Source organism: Moschus berezovskii, chromosome 19 (genome assembly GCF_049115385.1).
Source record: "Moschus berezovskii isolate FMDL1 chromosome 19, NW_MosBer_1.0, whole genome shotgun sequence".
NCBI lineage: Eukaryota > Metazoa > Chordata > Mammalia > Artiodactyla > Moschidae > Moschus > Moschus berezovskii.
This window is the reverse complement of record NC_142478.1, coordinates 33187742-33212124: the sequence shown is the minus strand read 5'-3', so window position 1 is coordinate 33212124 and position 24383 is coordinate 33187742. Positions and strand designations below refer to the sequence as shown.

General features: G+C 35.6%; 1 protein-coding gene across 2 annotated transcripts in view; it reads left to right on the top strand.

Annotated features, from left to right (window-relative positions):
* Nucleotides 1-24383, top strand: part of HSPA4L (heat shock protein family A (Hsp70) member 4 like) — a 60909-nt gene that overhangs the window by 11473 nt on the left and 25053 nt on the right. For both annotated transcript variants that reach the window (XM_055404321.2, XM_055404322.2), the window contains 10 exons: nucleotides 6664-6721; nucleotides 8558-8698; nucleotides 11363-11485; nucleotides 14461-14560; nucleotides 14894-15027; nucleotides 16743-16987; nucleotides 17128-17204; nucleotides 17850-18001; nucleotides 18470-18576; nucleotides 23658-23791. In XM_055404321.2, the coding sequence (XP_055260296.1) occupies nucleotides 6664-6721; nucleotides 8558-8698; nucleotides 11363-11485; nucleotides 14461-14560; nucleotides 14894-15027; nucleotides 16743-16987; nucleotides 17128-17204; nucleotides 17850-18001; nucleotides 18470-18576; nucleotides 23658-23791 (1271 nt within the window). The remainder of the gene's footprint in view (nucleotides 1-6663; nucleotides 6722-8557; nucleotides 8699-11362; nucleotides 11486-14460; nucleotides 14561-14893; nucleotides 15028-16742; nucleotides 16988-17127; nucleotides 17205-17849; nucleotides 18002-18469; nucleotides 18577-23657; nucleotides 23792-24383) is intronic.

Here is a 24383-nt window from a genome sequence, read left to right as displayed (position 1 = left end):
CAAATACAGCTTTCTTAAGTAGCTTCCTCTCTTTTGATTTTTATGCCCCTCCTCTACTAAAAGTTATATAGAACATTTAGAAGTTCTGCTTATTTGTTTAATTTTGTGGCATTCTTTGAGAGTCTAGGACCACTGTTAGGGTGGCAACATCAGCCTAAATATAATGGGTTTAGGCTGCATTGTAAACTTTTTTTTTTTCTTTTAGGTGTAAAATGGATTTTCTAAATAGTAGTTGAAATAATCTATAAAAAGTGTAATTGGATTTTGTGATATATAGTTGGATAAACTGTTGAATATCCTTTTTTAGAAAAACTTTTGTATCAACCTAATATATAGTATAGTGTGTCTGTTTTCCTTGGTATTACTGAAAGTTAGGTAAAAGCTTTGAAAGAGAATAAGTATTTAAATTAGTTTGATTTTTCTGAAAATCCTTGACAGATATTTATTTAATGGCTGTGCTCTAGAATCTTCTGGGGGAAAAAAAATTAGAGGGAATTTGAAGACCTTTAGTACGTGAGAAGAACCTTTAGCTGGAGAAGGAAATGGCAACCCACTTTATTATTCTTCCTTAGAGAATGCCATGGACAGAGGAGTCTTGTGGGCTACAGATCATAGGGTCGCAGAGAGGCAGCACGCATGCAGTATGTGAGGAGAGTTTTCTCTGTATTGAAACTGGGTATTTCCAAGTTATAACATTAAATTTTTGAACTTTACAAGTTGCCTGCTTTTAACCTAAAGAGACTGTCTGATAATGATAACTGTAGCTTTCTTCATGAAAAGATACAGGCATAAAACGTATTTCAGTGAATACAGCACTGAATACAGCAAATACAGTGAATACAATAATAAATGATAGTTGAATCAATCTTACTTGGATCTAAGAGTTTTAAGACAAGTTTAACTCTTGAGAATCAACCTAAGATTTTCTGTACCTTAAAGTAATGATAGCCTTGTATTGAAAAATTAAAAGTTTTTCAAAGTGTATCCAGATAATGGAGTTGAAAGCAAAATGTGTTATAAAGCTGGCCAAGAGATGGCAAGTCCATATTTTCTCTGATGAGTTTAGAATGGAATGCCAACCATCTACGTGGATTTCTGTATCAGGCATGCAAAATCTACTCTGGCAGAGACTATGTTGAATCAAGGAATTATTTGCAAGAAAAATGAAGGTGTCACCTGAACCACTGATTCTTAATAAATAGTATTTACCTATTTTTACCAGATCACAATTAAAGAAAAGTAACTTTGATTCTGTTGTATATCAGTGTTCATCGCATTTAACATTTAGTTCTAAATAAATACCTCCTTGGATGTATCAAAGGCACTTCAATCTCAACATAGCCAAAATAGAACTTGTGATGGTCCATCCTCAAACAGGTCCCTCTTACAGCATTTTCTGTCCTATTGCATGGCACAAGTATCTACCCTCCAATGCAAACTGGAAACCTGAACGTTATTCTTGTTACTTACCTCTTCCAGCACTGTTCAGTAAAAATAATGTATGTGAGCCACATACATAATTTAATATATTCTAATAGTTTCAATAAAAATACAATTAATTTTAATATACTTGATTTAACTCAGTATATTCAAAATCTTATTTCAGCATGTAATCAGTGTTTTTAAATTAATAAGATATTGTTTGTTTCATACTTAAAGTAAGTACATCTCAATTCAGACTAGCCGCACTGGGGCCCCAGTGGTACAGTCGGTTAGCGTGCATTACTTATACAGACTAGCTGCATTTCATGTGTGTAATAGCCATGTGTGTCTGGTGGCCGCCTGTTGCACTCTGAAGATCTAGTTCATCACCAGATCCTTTGAGTTTTAGCTCCTAAAATCTCTTAATTCCTTTTCCTTTTATCTCAGCTGCCACTATCCTGATAAGAAAATTATTGATGACTTCTAGCCCTACTCCCATTCCTGTAGTCTAAATGACCTCCACCAAACATTCCCCTAGCTGAATCTTTCATCGTTTACTTTTCTTTCAATTTTCTCAGGTAGGCCATTCCTGATCCTCCTCTTTTAGGTCAGTTCCTGTTATTATCAGCTCTTCATTGCCATGTGTACCCATTTGTGTACCACCTAGTTTACTTTGTACATTTGGGTGAGTCTGTAGCAATGTACAGAGAAGGCCATGGCACCCCACTCCAGTACTCTCGCCTGGAAAATCCCATGGACGGAGGAGCCTGGTGGGCTGCAGTCCATGGGGTCGCTAAGAGTCTAACACGACTGAGTGACTTCACTTTCACTTTTCACTTTCATGCACTGCACTGGAGAAGGAAACGGCAACCCACTCCAGTGTTCTTGCCTGGAGAATCCCAGGGACAGGGGAGCCTGGTGGGCTGCCGTCTATGGGGTTGCACAGAGTCGGACACAACTGAAGCAACTTAGCAGCAGCACTGCAATGCAAATTCCAAGGGAGCCAATATGATGTCTGACTTTTCCCCCCTCATTATTATAGCTCTGCTACCCAACAGAGTGCCAGACATGTAGTAGTTACTCAGCATTCATCTGTTAAATTGACAAACTTAACTGCTTGCCTTTACTGAGAATCCAGTGTCTGCAGTGTAATAGTATCTTGTTCAGCCCTTGAAAAGCACTGTTCTGGGATCTTTCCTTTTCAGTTTATGTAATACATATACACATACGTATATAAATACACACACATATATATAAAAGCATGGAGTATTCTTTCTGCTATTCAAAAGCTTTTAGTGATCTCTTAAAACCTAATTATATTTCACATTTATAATATATCATTTCAGACACTCTATAATCTGGCCCCGATAGATCTACCAAAATGTCCTATGAAACTAGTGAAGTTGCATTCTTCCTAGTCTCCAAATGAGCATTACCCTTAGGAGCCATTTTTCCATTCATTCAGTAAGTACCTTGGTTATGTACCAGACACGTAAAGCAGTGCTATCCAGTAGAACTTCCTATTCTACAGTATATGTTCTATGTACTTTCTGTTTTTTGCATATCCAGTAGCCACATGAAGCTTTGAAACACTCAAAAATTGGCTGTTGAGCCCTTGAAATGTGACTGATTTTTAATTTTAGTCAGTTTAAATTTTACTAGTTAGTGGCTACCATACTGGATACTGCAGATCAAGGCAATGAGACATACATTATCTACCCACACAGAGTTAACACCCTAATGTGGAGATATAGTTAGTAAAAAAAAAAAAAATTATCAGATGGTGATACATTTATGAAAAATACAATTGAGAAAACAGAAGATGTGTGCGCTGGGGAGGAGCAAGAATGTTGTTTATGTAATGTAGAAAAGGTATTTCTAATAAGCTGATATTTGAGGCAGAGACATGAAATGAGAGCTCAAGGCCTGTGTTCCAGAGAGAATAGCATGTACAAAGGCCCTGAGGCAGAAATGTGCTTGCCCTACTGTAGAAATAGCAAGGAGACTTCTGTGCCTGGATTGAAGTTACAGGGTAGAGCAGCTACAAAGCATACCATGGGCTTTATTGGCTATTGGGGAGACAGGACACCACTGCAGGGTTTTTAGCAGAGGACTTTCTGTCTTTAAAAGGATCACTCAGGCTGTTACGTTGAGAATAGACAGTATACCTCTATACTGGTAATGTCCTTTTCCATAAAACCAGATACATATTAAAATGCTTTCTTTTCTTTCAAGTCTTAATTAATAAATCACATCTTCTACTTGCTTTTCCTAAGCCTTATGATCTACAAGTGATTATTCTCTTTTTTTGCTAGTATCATTCATAATTTTATATGTTGATTTTTTTGATAGACTAAATTCTCCAAGTACATTGGATTGTAGCTAGTATAAACATAATGCCTGTAAGTATTTGTTGATTGAATGAATTACAACTGAATTACAATTGTAATTAACATTGAAACCATGGAAACATTTTCTTGAATCACAGCATGAAATGGTTTTTTGATAAAAATGGTACTCTACACTTTTATAAGCAGAATTATTAATACATTTAAATGCAGTAATAAAATCAACATATTGTTCATTTACCTATCAGTTCAGTTCAGTTGCTCAGTCATGTCTGACTCTTTGCAATCCATGGACTGCAATACTCCAGGCCTCTCTGTCCATCACCAACTCCTGGAGTTTACTCAAACTCATGTCCATTGAGTCGGTGATGCCATCTAACCATCTCGTCCTCTGTCGTCCCCTTCTCCTGCCTTCAATCTTTCCCAGCATCAGGGTCTCTTCAAAGGAGTCAGTTTTTCACATCAGGTGGCTAAAATATTGGAGTTTCAGCATCAGTCCTTCCAATGAATGTTCAGGACTGATTTCCTTTAGAATGGACTGATTGGATCTCCAGCACCACAGTTCAAAAGCATCAATTCTTCAGTGCTCAGCTTTCTTTATAGTCCAACTCTCACTTCCATACATGACTACTGGAAAAACCATAGCTTTGACTAGACGGACCTTTGTTGGCAACACAATGTCTCTGCTTTTTAATATGCTGTCTGAGTTGGTCATAACTTTTCTTCCAAGGAGCAAGCGTCTTTTAATTTCATGGCTGCAGTCACCATCTGCAGTGATTTTGGAGCCAAAGAAAATAAAGTGTCTCACTGTTTCCCCATCTGTTTGCCATGGATTGATGGGACCGGATGCCATGATCTTAGTTTTCTGAATGTTGAGCTTTAAGCCAACTTTTTAACTCTCCTCTTTCACTTTCATCAAGAGGCTCTTCAGTTCTTCGCTTCCTGCCACAAGTGTGTCATCTGCGTATCTGAGGTTATTGATATTTCTCCCAGCAATCTTGGTTCCAGCTTGTGCTTCTTCCAGCCCAGCATTTCTCATGATGTACTCTGCATATAAATTAAATAAGCAGGGTGACAATATACAGCCTTGATATACTCCTTTTCCTATTTGGAACCAGTCTGTTGTTCCATGTCCAGTTCTAACTGTTGCTTCCTGACCTGCATATAGATTTCTCAAGAGGCAGGTCAGGTGATCTGGTATTCCCATCTCTTTAAGAATTTTCCACACAGTCAAAGGCTTTGGCATAGTCAAAAAAGCAGAAGTAGATGTTTTTCTGGAACTCTCTTGCTTTTTCGATGATCCAACAGATGTTGGCAATTTACCTATAGTCACTCACTAAACCCTCACACACCTCTCTGAGTAGGTATTATTATCAACACTGTCTTCCAGATGGGAAGCTGAGGCAAATAATGGTTAGGTAATTCCTACAGGGTCACTCAGCTCTAAGTGGCAGAGCCAGGATCTAGATCCAAGTCATAGACTTACTGAAAATTTTGAAAAATAATTTGGGGACCAATAAAATAATTTGGGGACCAACATAGTGTTGCCAACTATTAGCACATTTAAAAAAATTCTAACATTTATTCTGACAGCTATTCTATTACTTCAATTCAGTTCAGTTCAGTTCAGTCGCTCAGTCATGTCCGACTCTCCGCGACCCCATGAATCACAGCACGCCAGGCCTCCCTGTCCATCACCAACTCCCGGAGTTCATTAAAACTCATGTCCACAGAGTCGGTGATGCCATCCAGCCATCTCATTCTCGGTTGTCCCCTTCTCCTCCCGCCCCCAACCCTTCCCAGGATCAGAGTCTTTTCCAGTGAGTCAACTCGTCGCATGAGGTGGCCAAAGTATTGCAGTTTCAGCTTTAGCATCAGTCCCTCCAATGAACACCCAGGATCGATCTCCCTTAAAATGGACTGGTTGGATCTCCTTGCGGTACAAGGGACTCTGAAGAGTCTTCTCCAACACCACAGTTCAAAAGCATCAATTCTTCGGCAGTCAGCTTTCTTCACAGTCCAACTCTCACATCCATACATGACCACTGGAAAAACCATAGCCTTGACTAGACGGACCTTTGTTGGCAAAGTAATGTCTCTGCTTTTTAAAATATTATCAAGGTTGATCATAACTTTCCTTCCAAGGAGTAAGCGTCTTTTAATTTCATGGCTGCAATCAGCATCTGCAGTGATTTTGGAGCCCAAAAAAATAAAGTCTGACACTGTTTCCACTGTTTTTCCATCTATTTCCCATGAAGTGATGGGGCCAGATGCCATGATCTTTGTTTTCTGAATGTTGAGCTTCAAGCCAACCTTTTCACTCTCCTCTTTTACTTTCATCAAGAGGCGCTTGAGTTCCTCTTCACTTTCTGCCATAAGGGTAGTGTCATCTGCATATCTGAGGTTATTGATATTTCTCCTGGCAATCTTGATTCCAGCTTGTGCTTCTTCCAGCCCAGCGTTCCTCATGATGTACTCTGCATATAAGTTAAATAAGCAAGGTGACAATATACAGCCTTGACGCACTCCTTTTCCTATTTGGAACCAGTCTGTTGTTCCATGTCCAGTTCTGACTGTTGCTTCCTGACCTGCATACAGGTTTCTCAAGAGGCAGGTCAGGTGGTCTGGTATTCCCATCTCTTTCAGAATTTTCCACAGTTTATTGTGATCCACACAGTCAAAGGCTTTGGCATAGTCAATGAAGCAGAAATAGATGTTTTCTATTACTTAGGAAAGTTTAAAAATATGTAAAATTCTGATTTCAATAACCTATTTTTTGAATACTACATGATTATATTCATCCTTAAATTCATTTTTGTATAAAGAAAAGCACAGTAGTAGTACATTTATATAAAAATACCTTGGGAACACTTTTTCTTTTTTCCCTGTTCAGAGCGTGTATATCTTTGGGATCAAGAACACGAGCCATTGGAAATGCAGCTAAGAGCCAGGTGAGTTGTTAATGTAGATATTTTGACTTACAGGAAGAATTAACTTCATAATGGCAGCTAAGCTCCCAGTTTATATAATTAAAAGTGAAAAAAGAATAAAGAAGTTGACAGATCCTAATATCTTGTATCTTACTAAATATATTTTGCTTTGGATTGTAAAATATTTCTTGAATTTTATTTTTTTAAAAATCTTATTTGTGAGGTTAGGTTATGCTGTCAAATGGCATCAAGTTTTCCTTGTATGGTCACTTTTAATGAGGGATATGCTATCTAGAATACATACTTCTACAACAAGTGAATGATGTCTTTGTTAAAGAAGGTGGAAAAAATTGGAGGAACTGGTTTCCAGTTAATTCTCTGTGGCTGCCACTTTACATGGAATCTGTTTAAGTATTCATATTTCTAGGCTTCTAAAATCCTTTTGCATAAAACATTCACTTTAACATTCCATGCTACAGGTTCATTTTTCTTAGACTTTGTTTATTGCCATGAACCAAATGCCCTTAATTATTTTTTACATTTTAATATATACCTGGGTCGTTTCTTTATTACAAAATAACTGTTTAATGGAGCTATTTTTTTTCGTGACTTTGTAGACATAATTGACTCATTTATCCAGGAATTTTTGTTAAGATTTTTTTTATCAAATTGTCTTACAATCGGCCTGAGTGTGAATATGTTTTTTTCCTCCTTTTCCATTTTCGTACTGCACATAACCAAATGTTTGCGCCAAAAATGACCCCTTCACTAAAAGTTACTTCTCGTATTCTGGCTGATCTCCCAAGGTATAGTAGGACTTAGAGTCTCTGAAGGAAGCAAAGTATAAGTTATTTTTCCTAAAAAGCTAAAGAGATCAACATAGTAATTCAGCATCCCTGTAGTTTTCATCTTATAATTGAAGGTCACTAAGAGGACAACAGCTGGATCTCAGTGATATTCTGTAGTTTGTACTACATGTTCTAATTAAAGAAAAAACTACTTTGCCAAAATACAAGCTATTTACAAATGAAGACACATTAACTTAGCACCATGCTATATGGAAGGATTTTTAATTTACTAGCCTAGGAGAAGTTTTCAGCAGTGGAAGCAATGTAGTAATACATGATAAAGTTCACAGAAGATATTTAGTGTAAAAAACAGGGTGATAAAAGACATAGTGTAAATATTAAAAACACAGATGAAAGTGGAAAGAAATCAAAGATACTAATTCATTAGCCTGAAAGTCTTGAAGAAAGCCAGATAAATGAGTTGTAGATAGATTTTCATTGTATTTGAGAAGTTTTGAAGTTTTGTTCTTTTTAAAAGACAATTTTGGTTTTAACATTCCAAGGGTAGGAGATAGTGGTTTCTATCAATTTGTTCAGTTGCTCTGTTGTGTCTGACTCTTTGTGACCCCATGGACTGCAGCACGCCAGGCTTACCTGTCCTTATTTGTCTCCTGGAGTTTGCTTAAGCGCATGTCCATTGAGTAGGTGCCATCCAACCATCTTATCCTCTGTCTCCCACTTCTCCTCCTGCCCTCAGTCTTTCCCAGTATCAGTGTCTTTTCCAGTGAGTTTGCTCTTCACATCAGGTGGCTAAAGTATTGGAGCTTCAGCTTTAGCATGAGTCCTTCCAATGAATATTCAGGGTTGATTTCCTTTAGGATTTACTGGTTTGATATCCTTGCTGTCCAAGGGGAATTCTATCAATTAGAAACCAGAAAATTAAATGATAGTGTATGTAATTCTGAACTTACACAGATGTATAGGATAAGGAGACTTGGTGATTCTCACATACTAGCATAGTTTACTTTGCATTAATTCAGTAATTGATAAAAGTGTTTACTGCCAACAGATAGTCACAAATGTAAGAAATACAATTCACGGTTTCAAAAAACTTCATGGGCGATCTTTTGATGATCCTATTGTGCAAACTGAAAGGATCAGGCTTCCCTATGAGCTGCAGAAGATGCCGAATGGAAGTGCAGGGGTTAAGGTAAGTTTATATTCCCAGAATGCAAGCAGTTGTTCAAATTAAAGAAACCAAATGCAGTAATATTGCTTATTTTTAAATACTTTAAAAAAATTATAACTTTTTTCCTTTCGGTGAAATGTATAACATACCAAGAAAGAGGCAGTTTTTGTAGTGTGTTTTAGTGAATGCACAAAAAAAATCTGATTTAGAATAATAATTTTAATCCAAATACTTTTTTTACTATTTGGAGAACTTTTAGAGGTGAACCATTTTTAAGGGACAAAGGCAGAGGCATATGTGATTTAGAAAAACGGGTCCAAAAGTATGTTAACTGCTACAGTGAGTTTGCTCTAATTTAGAAGAATCTTGTATTCGGAGTATTAAAGCAAACTCTTCTTCCAAGTAAGAGATGGATTCTAGGTTTTTACTTCTATATCCTGAGACAGAGAGTTTTAGATTGGTTAACAAAAACTAACAAAATACCCCAAAACAGATAGATTATATGACTTAACAGTTCTACTATTAGGTATGTATACATAAGAGAATTGAACCACTTGTGCACACAAAAATTTGTACACTAATGTTCATAATAACATTATTTATAATAGCCAAGAAGTGGGAACAACCCAAGTGACTACCAGCTGATGAGTGTATGAACAAAATGTGGTATAGTTATCCAGTGACATGTATTATTTGGCCATAAAAAGAAAGTACCTAGAAAACATGCTAACTGGGGGGAAAAAAACAGATATAAAAGGCCACATATTTTGTGATTTCGTTTGTGTGACTCTCCAGAATCAATGCAAATCAGTAGACACAGAAAATAGACTTACGGTTGTTAGGAATTAAGGGTATCTCTTCTTAATTGTTAGGAATGGGTATCTCTACTGCTGCTGCTACTAATGGGACACTCTTTTTAAGGTGATGAAAATGTACTACAATTAGTGGTCATCAATGTACAAGTATGAACATACTAAAACCACTTAATTGTACACTTCAGAAGGATAAACTTTATCTCAGAGCTAAAATTTATATCTCAGAGCTAAAAATTTTAATAGCTGATTTTCAAATTGATATATATGTTTTAAAGTGCACATATTTCCTTATTTAGAAGAGGGTTCTGACTACAGGATGGATGATGAATTGTAGTAAGGAGACATGAGACTTAACAGTGTTTCAAAGAAGACATGATAAGAGATTAAGGACAAATTGAAAATTAGGAAGTCATATTTTAGGTGAAATTTGTGGATCAGGAGGTGCTGACTAGGAAGCTGATGGGTTATGATAGCAATAAATGTGATAAAGAGTAATGTTCACGTGTCCTGTAGATATGATAACTTCCAGTTAATGACTATGTGGAACAGTTTTATTCTAAACTACTTAAGTGTTTTATTCTTTGAAAAGAACATTAAAAATTACTCTTTGTTTGATTAAAAGCAAAATAATTTTTACAGAAAGTCAAAACCTAATTTTTAAGTGATATAATTTTTATGCAGTTATAGTGAGTGCATGTAAGCTAGTTAAAGAGGCTTTGAAAACATCAATCAACCATGCATTGAACTAAGTTTCTTCATCCTTTGAAGACCGAAGATCTTTAGCATTCAATGCCTCAAGCATTTTATCCGTTTATTTTTTCTGACATTTGTTTGAATATGCTTTGATGTTTATTTCATCTAACTTTTGTATTCTTCAAAAAAATTCTGTATTGTGCCTCCTATAATCAGACTAATTCACATGGTACTTGATTCATTTTCCCTTATTTTGGTGTGCTTGATTTCTTCCTGTGTTTAAATTTCATATAATTTCATGTAATACTTGGTTTTAAACTTACCTGTAAATTGATTTGGAAACAAATGGATATCAAGTTTAGGTCTGTTTCATAGTAAATTTTATATTTTTACTCATATTTACACAGTTAAATACATACATACATTGTACTGCCTAAGAAGTTCTTTAAAGCTCTTCCAAAGTTTAGTGTTTTATTATAAAATTATTTGCTCTAGGGGATACAGAGATGAAAGACATAGCCTTTTCTTCTGTAAATTAGTTGTAGTTATTGTATGGGTTCTAAGTTAATTTTCTATTGCTTATAAATATTGTGGTAGTCATTATGAAAGAGTTTGCTTATTTGAATAAAGCATAGTATTCCTTGGTCAAGCACTGTAGTTTCATTTTATGTGCTTAAATTCAAACTAGTCAAACCTGTGTATGAAAGTTATTTTTTAAAATTTAAAACTTCCATGTATGCATCTCTAGTGTTTATTTATCCCCTGAAGCCTTGGAGTAATGTATATAAAATTTCTTTTTTTAAATCACAATTTTTTTTCCTGTGTTCTTATTTTCTTTTCACAAAACTGTATTACTAAAGCTTTCATTTTAAACCCAAGGAGAGTTCTAACTTCCAAAAGAAAGATAATTTGATCTTTTTCCCCTTACTTGTTTACAAGAATAGTAAATGATAAAACTTGCTTTTGTGGGAGAAGGGGATCTGGAGCAGGTAAAGACACTCTTGAAGATTTTTTGGTTGTAATACTATGGGTAAGGCACTGGAACTTCAGAAATGAGATATGATGATACTAGAGCAATATTTTTGGTATGTAAGTTCATTGAGTAAGGACTCTGCCTTTTTCATTAAATAGTAGATGAATAAATGACTCTTATTAAATATCTCCACTTGGGCTTCAGGTGCGATACCTAGAAGAAGAAAGACCTTTTGCAATTGAGCAGGTTACTGGGATGCTGTTGGCTAAGCTTAAAGAGACTTCAGAAAATGCTTTGAAGAAGCCAGTGGCTGACTGTGTGATTTCAGTAAGTTCTACCTCAGTACTAAACACTCTTGAATCATATTTTCCAGTGTAGTAATGTTATATGGAAATGTTTTTCTTCCCTTGTCTAGTAAATAACCTCCAATTTTTTCTTTTATGTTAAAAATTTTTTTCATTTGGTGAAGTTCAGGATTGAGTTTCCCATAAAGTTAATTGTGATAATCAGCTAATCTTTTAAAAAAAAAAAAAACTAATATATGTGATTAGTTGGTGATTGCTGTACCTGCCACTTACCCTTAAGAATCTTTCTAGGTGACACTTAAACATCCCAGGTCCAGGGAACCTTAACACTCACATCAAAGGTTGAAAATGCCCAGTTGGAAATTTGAGATTGTGTATATTCTGTATCTGGAAGAAAAGATCCTTTTTTAAAAATAATAAATTAGATGTATTCATGCGACGAGTTGACTCACTGGAAAAGACTCTGATGCTGGGAAAGGTTGGGGGCGGGAGGAGAAGGGGACGACGGAGAATGAGATGGCTGGATGGCATCACCGACTCTGTGGACATGAGTTTGAGTGTACTCCAGGAGTTGGTGATGGACAGGGAGGCCTGGCGTGCTGTGATTCATGGGGTCGCGGAGAGTCGGACACGACTGAGCGACTGAACTGAACTGAACTGAACTGAACATGTATACTTCTATACATATGCATATGTATACCAGTTTTGACATATGCGTATACCCGTGAAACATCATCACAGTCAGTATAATAAACATGTTTCTCACCCCTCAAAAATCAACTTAAGATTTTAAGGTAAAAATAGTTTGTATATAAGGTGAAAAATATGGTGCTTTGATATACATGATGAAAATGATCACTATAGTCAAACAAATTAATGTATCTATCTCCTATAGTTACCTTTTTTGTGTTGGTGTGGCAAGAGTACCTGAAATCTACTTTCTTAGTAAATTTCAGCATATAATACAGTATTATTAAATGTAACCATGCTATACATTAGATTTCTAAAACTTATTCTACATAAATAAAGTTTTATACACTTTGACCATTGACTGCTGATTTCCCCCACTTCCCTATCCCTGATAACCACCATTTTATTCTATCCTGTGAATTTGACTTCTTCAGATTCCACACATAGGTTAGATCATGCAATATTTTTCAGAAAGAAAAGATCTGTCTTTTAAGGATTTTTAACAAAACATTTAATCATTTACCCTGTCTCTTATCTCTTGAAATCCCGCTATATATTGATAACTAGGTTTTAAGTTATATGTTGTCACCTAAATGTGAATATATTCTTAGTTCTGTTAAACTTGGCTACAGAAGTTCAAGCCTCACGTCATCAGAAGAATAGAATATTATGAACTCTTCAGTGAATTTAGTAATTATGTCAAAAATTAGTATCAGAATATGGCATTGTGAATTTCTTGGCCATTATTAACTTTGTAATTAGTGCAATAAGCCCATGTGAGCTATACAAGGGGAATTTTTTTCTGTTTTATGTACTGTCATATCTCTAATGGCTAAAAAAGTACCTGGTACATAAGTTCTCAGTGAATATTAAATGAACCATAGCTTATAATGTACATTTTTATCAGAAGGATAGTACCAAAATCAGGATATACAGACTTGTCAAAATTCAAGTTCTTTTAGTGTTTTTATCTATTAAATGAAATTTCTAAATTCAGAAAGCAGTTAATTTGAAATTGGAAGAGTCCCAAGTCATTTTGTACATGTCCGACTCTTTGCGACCCCATGAATCACAGCACGCCAGGCCTCCCTGTCCATCACCAGCTCCCGGAGTTCACTCAAACTCATGTCCATCGAGTCGGTGATGCCATCCAGCCATCTCATTCTCTGTTGTCCCCATCTCCTCCCACCCCCAATCCCTCCTAGCATCAGAGTCTTTTCCAGTGCGTCAACTCGTCGCATGAGGTGGCCAGAGTATTGGAGTTTCAGCTTTAGCATCAGTCCTTCCAATGAACATGGGGTCGCAAAGAGTCGGACACGACTGAGCGACTGAACTGAACTGATACTCAGGTTTTTATAAATCTGTAGACCAAAGGAAAGTGCTTCTTACTTTGATAATACTAAGTTACGTAATCTTAATTATGTTTTAAATTATGAGTTTATTTTTAATAGAAAAATAACCTAATGTTTTTTGGTGATTTATGAAGAAGCACATGCTCATTGTAAGTCCCCTGCAATATAGTTTCCCCTCCCTTTGGAATATAACCATTGTAAACATTTAGTAGTGTATTCTTCTAGTAGTACATACACACACAAAAATGAAATCATGCTATGCGTGCGCCCCTTTTTTTTTAATAAAGATATTATTCCATCACAGTTCAGATCGATCTGTTCTAACATCCACATCAAATTTCTTTATATGGATATAACATATTTAACCAATCTCATTTTAACAGACTCTTGGGTTGTTAATGTTTCATTATTAAATATAAACAAATATGTATTTTTATAGAATAGACCAACATGAGACGGATTTAGATTAACATATTTTTGAAATTCTACAGTATTACTCTATTTCGCTAATTGCTTTAAATTTGTGTTCATACTTTAGGTCAAAACTTTTGCTATAGCAATAGCCAACCTTAACAAAAAAAAAAAGGGCATCCTTGCTGGCTCAGATAGTAAAGAATCTGCTTGCAATGCGGAAGATCTGGGTTCGATCCCTGTGTTGGGAAGATCCCCTGGAGGAGGGCATGGCAACCCACTCCAGTATTCTTGCCTGGAGAGTACCCATGGTCAGAGGAGCCTGGCAGGGAACAGTGCATGGGGTCACAGAGAATCGGATACAACTGAGTGACTAAGCACAACCTTAAAAAAAACAGTATTTTTTCTCATTTATTTTATTAGAACACCGTTTATTGCTTTACGTAAGTTTTGGTGTAATTATTTTCATTTTCAGTTGATGAAATGTTTAAGTAGAATGTATTACAATGAACTAATACACTTGATTATTGTTTTGCAATACCAGATTCCTAGCTTTTTCACTGATGCTGAGAGAAGATCTGTGATGGCTGCAGCCCAGGTTGCAGGTTTAAATTGTTTAAGGTTAATGAATGAAACTACTGCAGGTGAGCAGTTTGCAATTTGAAAATCACTGTCATTAAAATATTATTATAATTTTTTTCTAATTAGTACAAGGCATTTATTTTTTAATAACTGTTAGGTCCTGATATCTTATAAGCTTATCATTTTGAAGTACAGCATTTTGGCAGAGATTAAACATGTCTTACATTGACTCTTGAGTCATTAACATTATAGGATAGAAAAAATAAAACATTAACCAAATTGTGAAAAGCTATTTTACTTTGAAGCTAACTAAAATGTAGTATCAACATGACTTATTGATTGTTTTCCAAGCGATTGCTTTGCTGGAGTTAATCTCATTCTTTGTTCTTGCATAGTTGCACTAGCATATGGAATTTATAAACAGGATCTTCCTCCATTAGATGAAAAACCAAGAAATGTAATATTTATTGATATGGGACATTCTGCCTATCAGGTCTCGGTTTGTGCTTTTAACAAAGGAAAACTTAAAGTAAGTAAATAAATGATTTGCTATATTTAATCTTAATGGTTAAGAACATATAAGACTAAATTGAGAACTGTAATGCATGGATTCAAACCCTGGTTCTGCCACTTAAAAACTGTGACCTTGAGCAAGTTATGTAACCTCCCCAAATCTCAGGCTCTTCACCTGAGGATATTATCAGTAAGTATCTCATAGAATTTTGAAGGATGAAATGAATTAAAGTTTATAAGATGCTTGGAATACCATATTGCAGTTATTATGTGTTAGCTATTTTTTATTAGTGTTGAGGTGTTTGTCACCTATCAGGGAGCATAAATTACATATTTATAAATGTGCATAGGAAACATTTTCTAAAATGATTCCCATTGTCTTTAGAATCCTTTCTGTCCAGGAATCCTAACCAAAATTTTCTATAACGTGGTGTTGTTTACCTCTCCGTGCTTACCTTTTTATAGCCTTTGGTTTTATATTCATTTCTACATTAATTATCTTACCCATACTTATGCACTCTTCTGTCCCTATTAGACACATGTATAGAATTTGCTCAGAAGATTAAATGCTTTGGGTTACCCAGAACCTTTTAGAGCCTTTTGTGTTGAAGTTTATATTATTATATTAACATCCTTGTAATCAGAAAATTAAAGGGAAATTACTCATAGTGAATATAGGAGTCTGTCCATTGATTCTCCATGTTAATCTGTGGGATGACATCCCACTCAGACTATGCTCACATCCTACTGTGATGTTTACCACTATTCCACTACCCATCCTTATGAAGAAGTCTGAATCACACCAACGTGGAACTCTACTTTCCGGCAGTGACTATTATAACTAGTTATTTTTACCCTCTGCCACAGGGAGATAAACTAGATGTCTTGGTTCTGTGGTTTCAAGAGCTATATCATTGAAATGTGTGACTTTTCTGCCCCTTTTCTATTAGACTGCTTAGCTGAGGCCAGTTGTTCAACAAGCTTATTAAATTCTTGTCTCTCCTCTTCATTTTTTTTTAAAATTTTCTTTTTTTGGTTCCTAACATGCCCTTTTGTTCCTTCTATATGTTTATAAAATAGTCTGGCTTTTTAGGGGAATGGGGGCAGTAATTCTTATTTGTAAATTTGTAAAACATTTTTTTAAAACTTTTTTAATAGCACTTTTTATTTTGTATTGGAATATAACCAATTAACAATATTGTAATAGTTTTGGGTGAACACTGAAGGGATTCAGCCGTACATAAACATTTATCATTTCTCAAACTCCCGTCCCATCCAGGCTACCACATAACAAACACTGAGCAGAGTTCCATGTTTGATCAATTAAAATATTTTATATTTAATCTTTGTATTGGCTCCTCTTGGCTGTTTGTCTTTGGTTACATACTTAGGACTCTTTCTTTGCTCTCTTAAACTTGGTTTTTGGCCCATCTGTTCAGTGCTGTTGTAGAACCAAAGGATGTGAGATAATGAACTTTGAGTCATTGCAACTCAACTACTTCAGAATTAAAGTTACTCTCTCACATAGGTATATAGATCTATAAAGCAGATAATTCAGAATGGATAAATATATTGGTTAAATATGGTAATATAAGTGATTCCAAATTTGGCACGCCTATGATTTTTGACAAGTTCTTTGGTTTTAATTTTAAAAGGTTTTTTTAGGGAGGTTTAGTTTTTGAAAGCATGTAATATTTCTGAAAATTCAGTTCTGGTTTTTCAATTAAACAGGTCTTGGCTACTACCTTTGATCCATATTTGGGTGGCAGGAACTTTGATGAGGTTTTAGTAGACTACTTCTGTGAAGAGTTCAAGACAAAATATAAGATAAATGTGAAAGAAAACTCTCGGGCCTTGTTGCGTTTATATCAGGAATGTGAAAAACTAAAGAAGCTAATGAGTGCAAATGCATCAGATCTTCCACTGAACATTGAGTGTTTCATGAATGACCTTGATGTTTCTAGTAAAATGAACAGGTACCATGTATGTTTTCAATTGAAAAGTGTTTCCTCATTTTATGTTTGGATCGTGTCTAATTTTTTTCATTCTGTTATTTCAGAAGATATACTCAATTTTTATACCCCCAAATAATGACTTTTATTTCATTTTCCCACAGGGCTCAATTTGAACAGTTATGTGCTTCCCTCTTAGCCAGAGTTGAACCACCATTAAAAGCAGTAATGGAACAAGCTAGTAAGTGAAAGTTCCTGAACTAACCATCAAAACTGTACCATGGTGTTACTTTAATGGGGTAGAAAATTGTAAAAGCAATAAAAAAGTCTTTTTTTTTAAGATTAGTACTTCTTATTTTAGAGAAGGACTTTATAACTCATTCTTTATTCATAAGACAAGGGCCACTGGACATCAGAGTTTATGAGAACTCATCCTGGCCCATACTGTTTACATCATAAAACTAAGGCTAGTTATATTTGAGGGTATTTTTATAAGTAAGGTTTTAAAGATTGATCGGAAGTAGAAGTGAGAACATGACTGCTTTTTTGTTAAGGTTTTTCATGACCAATTAAAAACTAGTTCCTATGGGGATTTGTGAGGTAGAAGTTAGAAAAAATTAAGGACTCTGAACAGTTTCTTTGAAGTCCATGAAGTGCTTGTCTGTTTTATGGTCACTTCATCATCTGGACCAAGTACAGTGCCTGATGTGTGGATAATTAATATCTATTAAATTTTGCTTTTTTCCGAATTTATTTTTATTTTCTTTTTGTTCCACCTTGTTTTGAGTAAATTAAAAAATTCATTTTTTAAAAAAAGTACTTTCCAGAGTCTACTGTTCACATTTTTTATAGACTGTCTTAATTTTTGAAACATTTTGTTTTCCAGACTTACAGCGTGAAGACATAAGTAGTATAGAAATTGTAGGGGGAGCAACACGAATCCCTGCTGTGAAAGAGCAAATCACTAAATTCTTTCTTAAAGACATAAGTACCACATTAAATGCTGATGAAGCTGTTGCAAGAGGATGTGCATTACAGGTATGATTATTAGTCTTTTTGAAATTTTAGAATGTATATTTTGCCAGAAATATGGTGATAGGCCTCAAAGAACTTTTTAATTTATTATCTGGTCCAACCACTCAACAATAAGCTAAAATTAAATTGAAATTATTCCTGATAAATAAAGGTTATGTCTATCCCATTTGTTTTTAAGCTATCATAGGACTGTATGTCAGTAACTACACTGAAAGACATCTATTTTATGAATTCTTATGATTATTCCTATTTAAAATTATTTTTTTGAGATTAAAAAATATTTTACATCAATTTTTGTAAAGTCACAGAAAGAGTGCTCTGACACTTTAAAATTTTACCTAGTTATTACCAAAAAGCCAGAAATTTTTAAAATGGAACAGTTTTATTATAACAACTTTGTTAAGCAATCATGGTAACATGGGATATGTTTGGTGTTTTTTGAATTAAATATGCTATCCATCTTATTTTCAGTGTGCAATTCTCTCACCAGCATTTAAAGTCCGTGAATTTTCCATAACAGACATTGTTCCCTATTCAATCACATTAAGATGGAAGACCTCTTTTGAAGATGGAACTGGGTAAGTTACTTTTAAAGCCTTGGTTCAGTTCAGTTCAGTCGCTAAGTCGTGTCCGACTCTCTGCGACCCCATGAATCACAGCACGCCAGGCCTCCCTGTCCATCACCAACTCCCGGAGTTCACTCAAACTCATGTCCACAGAGTCGGTGATGCCATCCAGCCATCTCATTCTCTGTCGTCCCCTTTTCCTCCCGCCCCCAACCTTTCCCAGCATCAGAGTCTTTTCCAATGAGTCAACTCGTCGCATGAGGTGGCCAAAGTATTGCAGTTTCAGCTTTAGCATCAGTCCTTTCAATGAACACCCAGGATTGAGCTCCTTTAAAATGGACTGGTTGGATCTCCTTGAAGTAAAAGGGACTCTCAAGAGTCTTCTCCAACACCACAGTTCAAAAGCATCAATTCTTCGGCACTCAGCTTTCTTCACAGTCCAACTCTCACATCCATACATGACCACACGAAAAACCATAGCCTTGACTAGACGGACCTTAGTTGGCAAAGTAATGTCTCTGCTTTTTAATATGCTATCAAGGTTGGTCATAACTTTCCTTCCAAGGAGTAAGCGTCTTTTAATTTCATGGCTGCAATCAGCATCCACAGTGATTTTGGAGCCCAAAAAAATGAAGTCTGACACTGTTTCCACTGTTTTTCCATCTATTTCCCATGAAGTGATGGGACCAGATGCCATGATCTTTGTTTTCTGAATGTTGAGCTTCAAGCCAACCTTTTCACTCTCCTCTTTCACTTTCATCAAGAGGTTTTTGAGTTCCTCTTCACTTTCTGCCATAAGGGTAGTGTCATCTGCATATCTGAGGTTATTGATATTTCTCCCGGCAATCTGGATTCCAGCTTGTGCTTCTTCCAGCCCAGTGTTCCTCATGATGTACTCTGCATATAAGTTAAATAAAGAAGGTGACAATATATAGCCTTGACGTACTTCTTTTTTTATTTGGAACCAGTCTGTTGTTCCATGTCAAGTTCTAACTGTTGCTTCCTGACCTGCATACAGGTTTCTCAGCAGGCAGGTCAGGTGGTCTGGTATTCCCATCTCTTTCAGAATGTTCCACAGTTTATTGTGATCGACACAGTCAAAGGCTTTGGCATAGTCAATGAAGCAGAAATAGATGTTTTTCTGGAACTCTCTTGCTTTCTCCATGATCCAGCAGATGTTGGCAATTTGATCTCTCGTTCCTCTGCCTTTTCTAAAACCTGCCTGAACATCTGGGAGTTCACGGTTCACATATTGCTGAAGCCTCGATTGGAGAATTTTGAGCATGACTTTACTAGCGTGTGAGATGAGTGCAATTGTGCGGTAGTTTGAGCATTCTTTGGCATTGCCTTTCTTTGGGATTGGAATGAAGACTGACCTTTTCCAGTCCTGTGGCCACTGCTGAGTTTTCCAAATTTGCTGGCATATTGAGTGCAGCACTTTCACAGCATCATCTTTCAGGATTTGAAATAGCTCAACTGGAATTCCATCACCTCCACTAGCTTTGTTCGTAGTGATGCTTTCTAAGGCCCACTTGACTTCACATTCCAAGATGTCTGGCTCTAGGTCAGTGATCATGTTATCGTGACTATCTTGGTCATGAATATCTTTTTTGTACAGTTCTTCTGTGTATTCTTGCCACATCTTCTTAATAACTTCTGCTTCTGTTAGGTCCATATCATTTCTGTCCTTTATCGAGCCCATCTTTGCATGAAATGTTCCCTTGGAATCTCTAAGTTTCTTGAAGAGATCTCTTGTCTTTCCCATTCTGCTGTTTTCCTCTATTTCTTTGCATTGATCACTGAGGAAGGCTTTTTTATCTCTCCTTGCTATTCTTTGGAACTCTGCATTCAGATGCTTATATCTTTCCTTTTCTCCTTTGCTTTTCGCTTCTCTTCTTTCTTTTCACAGCTATTTGTAAGGCCTCCTCAGACAGCCATTTCGCTTTTTTGCATTTCTTTTCCATGGGGATGGTCTTGGTCCCTGTCTCCTGTACAATGTCACAAACCTCCGTCCAGAGTTCATCAGGCACTCTTATCTATCAGATCTAGTCCCTTAAATCTATTTCTCATTTCTGCTGTATAATCATAAGGGATTTGATTTAGGTCATATCTGAATGGTCTAGTGGTTTTCCCTACTTTCTTCAATTTAAGTCTGAATTTGGCAATAAGGAGTTCATGATCTGAGCCACAGTCAGCTCCTGGTCTTGTTTTTGCTAACTGTATAGAGCTTCTCCATCTTTGGCTGCAAAGAATATAATCAATCTGATTTCTGTGTTGACCATCTGGTGATGTCCATGTGTAGAGTCTTCTCTTGTGTTGTTGGAAGAGGGTGTTTGCTATGACCAGTGCGTTGACAAAACTCTATTAGCCTTTGCCCTGCTTCTTTCCGTGCTCCAAGACCAAATTTGCCTATTACTCCAGGTGTTTCTTGACTTCCTACTTTTGCATTCCAGTCCCCTATAATGAAAAGGACATCTTTTTGGGGTGTTAGTTCTAAAAGGTCTTGTAGGTCTTCATAGAACCGTTCAACTTCGGCTTCTTCAGCGTTACTGGTTGGGGCATAGGCCTGGATTATAGAGCTTATCAAAATAAGAAATTGAACCTACTTTTCTAAATTAGAGGAATTTCTACTCCTTAAACTTGTCAAACACTTTAAAATAGTATTTTAGAAACAAGGAGAATATAAAAACATGATATATCTATAAAGCATGAATGGCATGTTTTTAGTTAATATTTTATTATAAAAGTAAAACATTCTCATTTTCCAATATAAATCACAGTACAGAAATACAAAAACTTAAAAAAACCTGTATTTGCTGTACTCCAACTCTCTTAGCCCATTTTGTGGAGGTAACTAATTATTGTTAACAGCTGTGTATATATTTATCCTCTTGGAGGAGGAAATGGTAACCCACTCTAGTATTCTTGCTAGGAAAATTCCATGGAGAGAGGAGCTTGGCAGGCTGCAGTCCATAGTGTCACAAAGAGTTGGACATGACTGAGCGCACACACATGTATCTATCCAGTCATTTTCTTTCAATATCCAAATAAAAATATGTACTTTTAAAATATTTACATGATCATGTGTATATATCCATAAAAACTGCTTTTTCAAATATATATCACCTTTCCATATCAACAGACAATAACTTTTCAGACAATTGTAGGTGCCGTAATTTAACCGGTATATTGTAAAGTTATGTTTTTCCTGTTTTAAGCAAGTGCTATTAGGACTATCTTTGTACATATCTCCTTATTTGGTTGTGTTTGATATATCTAGGACTGAAATTGAGCCAGAGGGTTATGAACATTATTTTAACTAATACTGCCAAATTATCCACTAAAAAGAATATACTAAGCTATATTCCTAATAACATTGCATGAAATAATGTATTTTAGCTCATTTTCTCCTGTATATTTAAATGTAACATTCTAATAGTAAAGACAGTTCGCACTTTGTTATTTTCATTTCTGACTGTTATAAGCTAGTCTTTCTGTGCTTTGACATTAGCATTTCCTTTTCCATGAACTACCCCGCATTTAAATTGTTTACTTTCTTTCCAAAATAAAAATCTGTATTTGATACTATATTTGACTTTTTAGAAGTATAGTTTGTATAATAAAGTAAACCTGTATTTAGGTTTTGAAGTTGCTTTTAAGATTTTGTTCTGTGTTCTGCACACCCCCTAGAAGTTGAAATTTTGTGCAAATTTCAAAAATATGGATTATCAGCCTAATTGGAAGGTTTTGCAGGACATGTGTTAATGTCAACTTTGAGGCAAGGAATATTATTTTTTAAAGTTAATTTCAGTTAAGTGTATAAGTGATCCAAAAAAATTTATAAGAAAACACATTGGAAGTTTAAATATATTCTAGTGACTACAATAAGAAAGCAGAAGGTAGTGGTAGGATAGAGGAAAAGGTCCATAAAAGTGACATTGTCAAACCCTGCATAATTAATATGATGATGGCATGCGCTGCTGCTGCTGCTAAGTCGCTTCAGTCGTGTCCGACTCTGTGCGACCCCATAGACGGCAGCCTACCAAGCTCCCCCGTCCCTGGCATTCTCCAGGCAAGAACACTGGAGTGGGTTGCCATTTCCTTCTCCAATGCATGCAAATGAAAAGTGAAAGTGAAGTCGCTCAGTCGTGCCCAACTCGTAGCGATCCCATGCACTGCAGCCTACCAGGCTCCTCTATCCATGGGATTTTCCAGGCAAGACTACTGGAGTGGGTTGCCATGCCTTCTCCGGATGATGATATACATAATAATAGTGAGTTTCTGGGTCACTGTAAACAGTAGTTATAAGTCATTTTTGTTACACTGTTTAAAAAATAGGAATTGCTTTTGTAGCTTTTAAAGCTTCCTGTAAGAGAAAATACTATAAAGGGCATTGTTACATCAACTGAAAAACTTGGAATTTGGCTTATAGATTAAAGTATTAAAGTTTATAAAATTGATAGCTGTACTATGGTTATATTAGAGAATGTCCCTGTTAGGAAGAATGCCTTTAAAATTTGGGGGGTAAAAAGCCATCATGTATGTAACGCCTACAGCTTGTTCAGAAAAAAATGTACACATACAGCAGTGTTGTGTATACTCAAAATGATGAAATAAATGGGTTAAAACAGTAACAAATTTAGGTAAAAGATATACAGGTATTCCTTATCCTTGTTTTATTTTTGCACCTTTCTATGAGTTTGAAATTATTTCCAATTAAAAGTACTTTTAAGGGAGCTAGAATAAAAGGGTTACATATGATAAGTGTTTCGGAAACTAATCGACAGAATTTGGTCCTCAGATGTGAGCAACAACAACAAAAATCCCCATAAATTGGCCTTAAAATATACCTCCTCTCAGGTAATTTTTCCCAATTTAGTAGGCGAGAATTATCTGTTACTATGACAGGCATTCTAAAACTTTGAGTCATAAACCTGTCAAAATTCACTGTATGTTTATTTGTAGCAAAACCAGTAATTCTTTTTCTTAACATATGTGCAGAGGTATTTAAAGTTGCTGCTTATGAATTAAAAACGAGATGGATTCTGTGATTAGGTTCATAGGAAGCTCTCTGTTTTCCCACTCCATTTTAGGGAATGCGAAGTATTCTGTAAGAACCATCCTGCCCCATTCTCAAAAGTCATTACTTTCCACAAGAAAGAACCATTTGAACTAGAAGCATTTTATACTAATTTACATGAAGTGCCTTATCCAGATCCAAGAATTGGTAAGAAAACTCCCCAATTTTTTTTTTTTCCATAAAATGTAGCCTCTTAGAGTATTTGAATCAAGGAAACAAATTAATATTTCAGCTAACCCAGCACTGGATTTTTAAACAAAGACAGTCATACTTTTTTCTAAACATGTACTTTTTGGTGCTTAGTTTATTTCTGGATAACAGCAGGTTTGACTATTTTAATTCATTTTAACATCTATATTTAAAATGCTCTGTAGTTGGCTTGAGAGGTTAGATGACTAGGGTTATTTTTTAATGAAAAAACTAATCAGTAAACTTGACTATGTAGTCAGTGCTATCAGACTGGCTACATATTGTGACTTTAAACTCGTGTTCAACACACTGCAACAACTAGAATGAGTATTACTAGTTCAACCCATGGGCAACAGATAGAATGAGTATTCCTGGATTAATACGAAAGTGGAACTAGGAGACTAATATCCATTTCAGCTGAGTTATCTTTTTAGAAGATACAAAAAAAAGTATGATTTGTATCATTTAAAAGAATATAAAATTTTAAAATTTTCTATATGTGCTACTTTTATTGATTAAAATGAGGACAGTATTAATATTTCAAGTACAC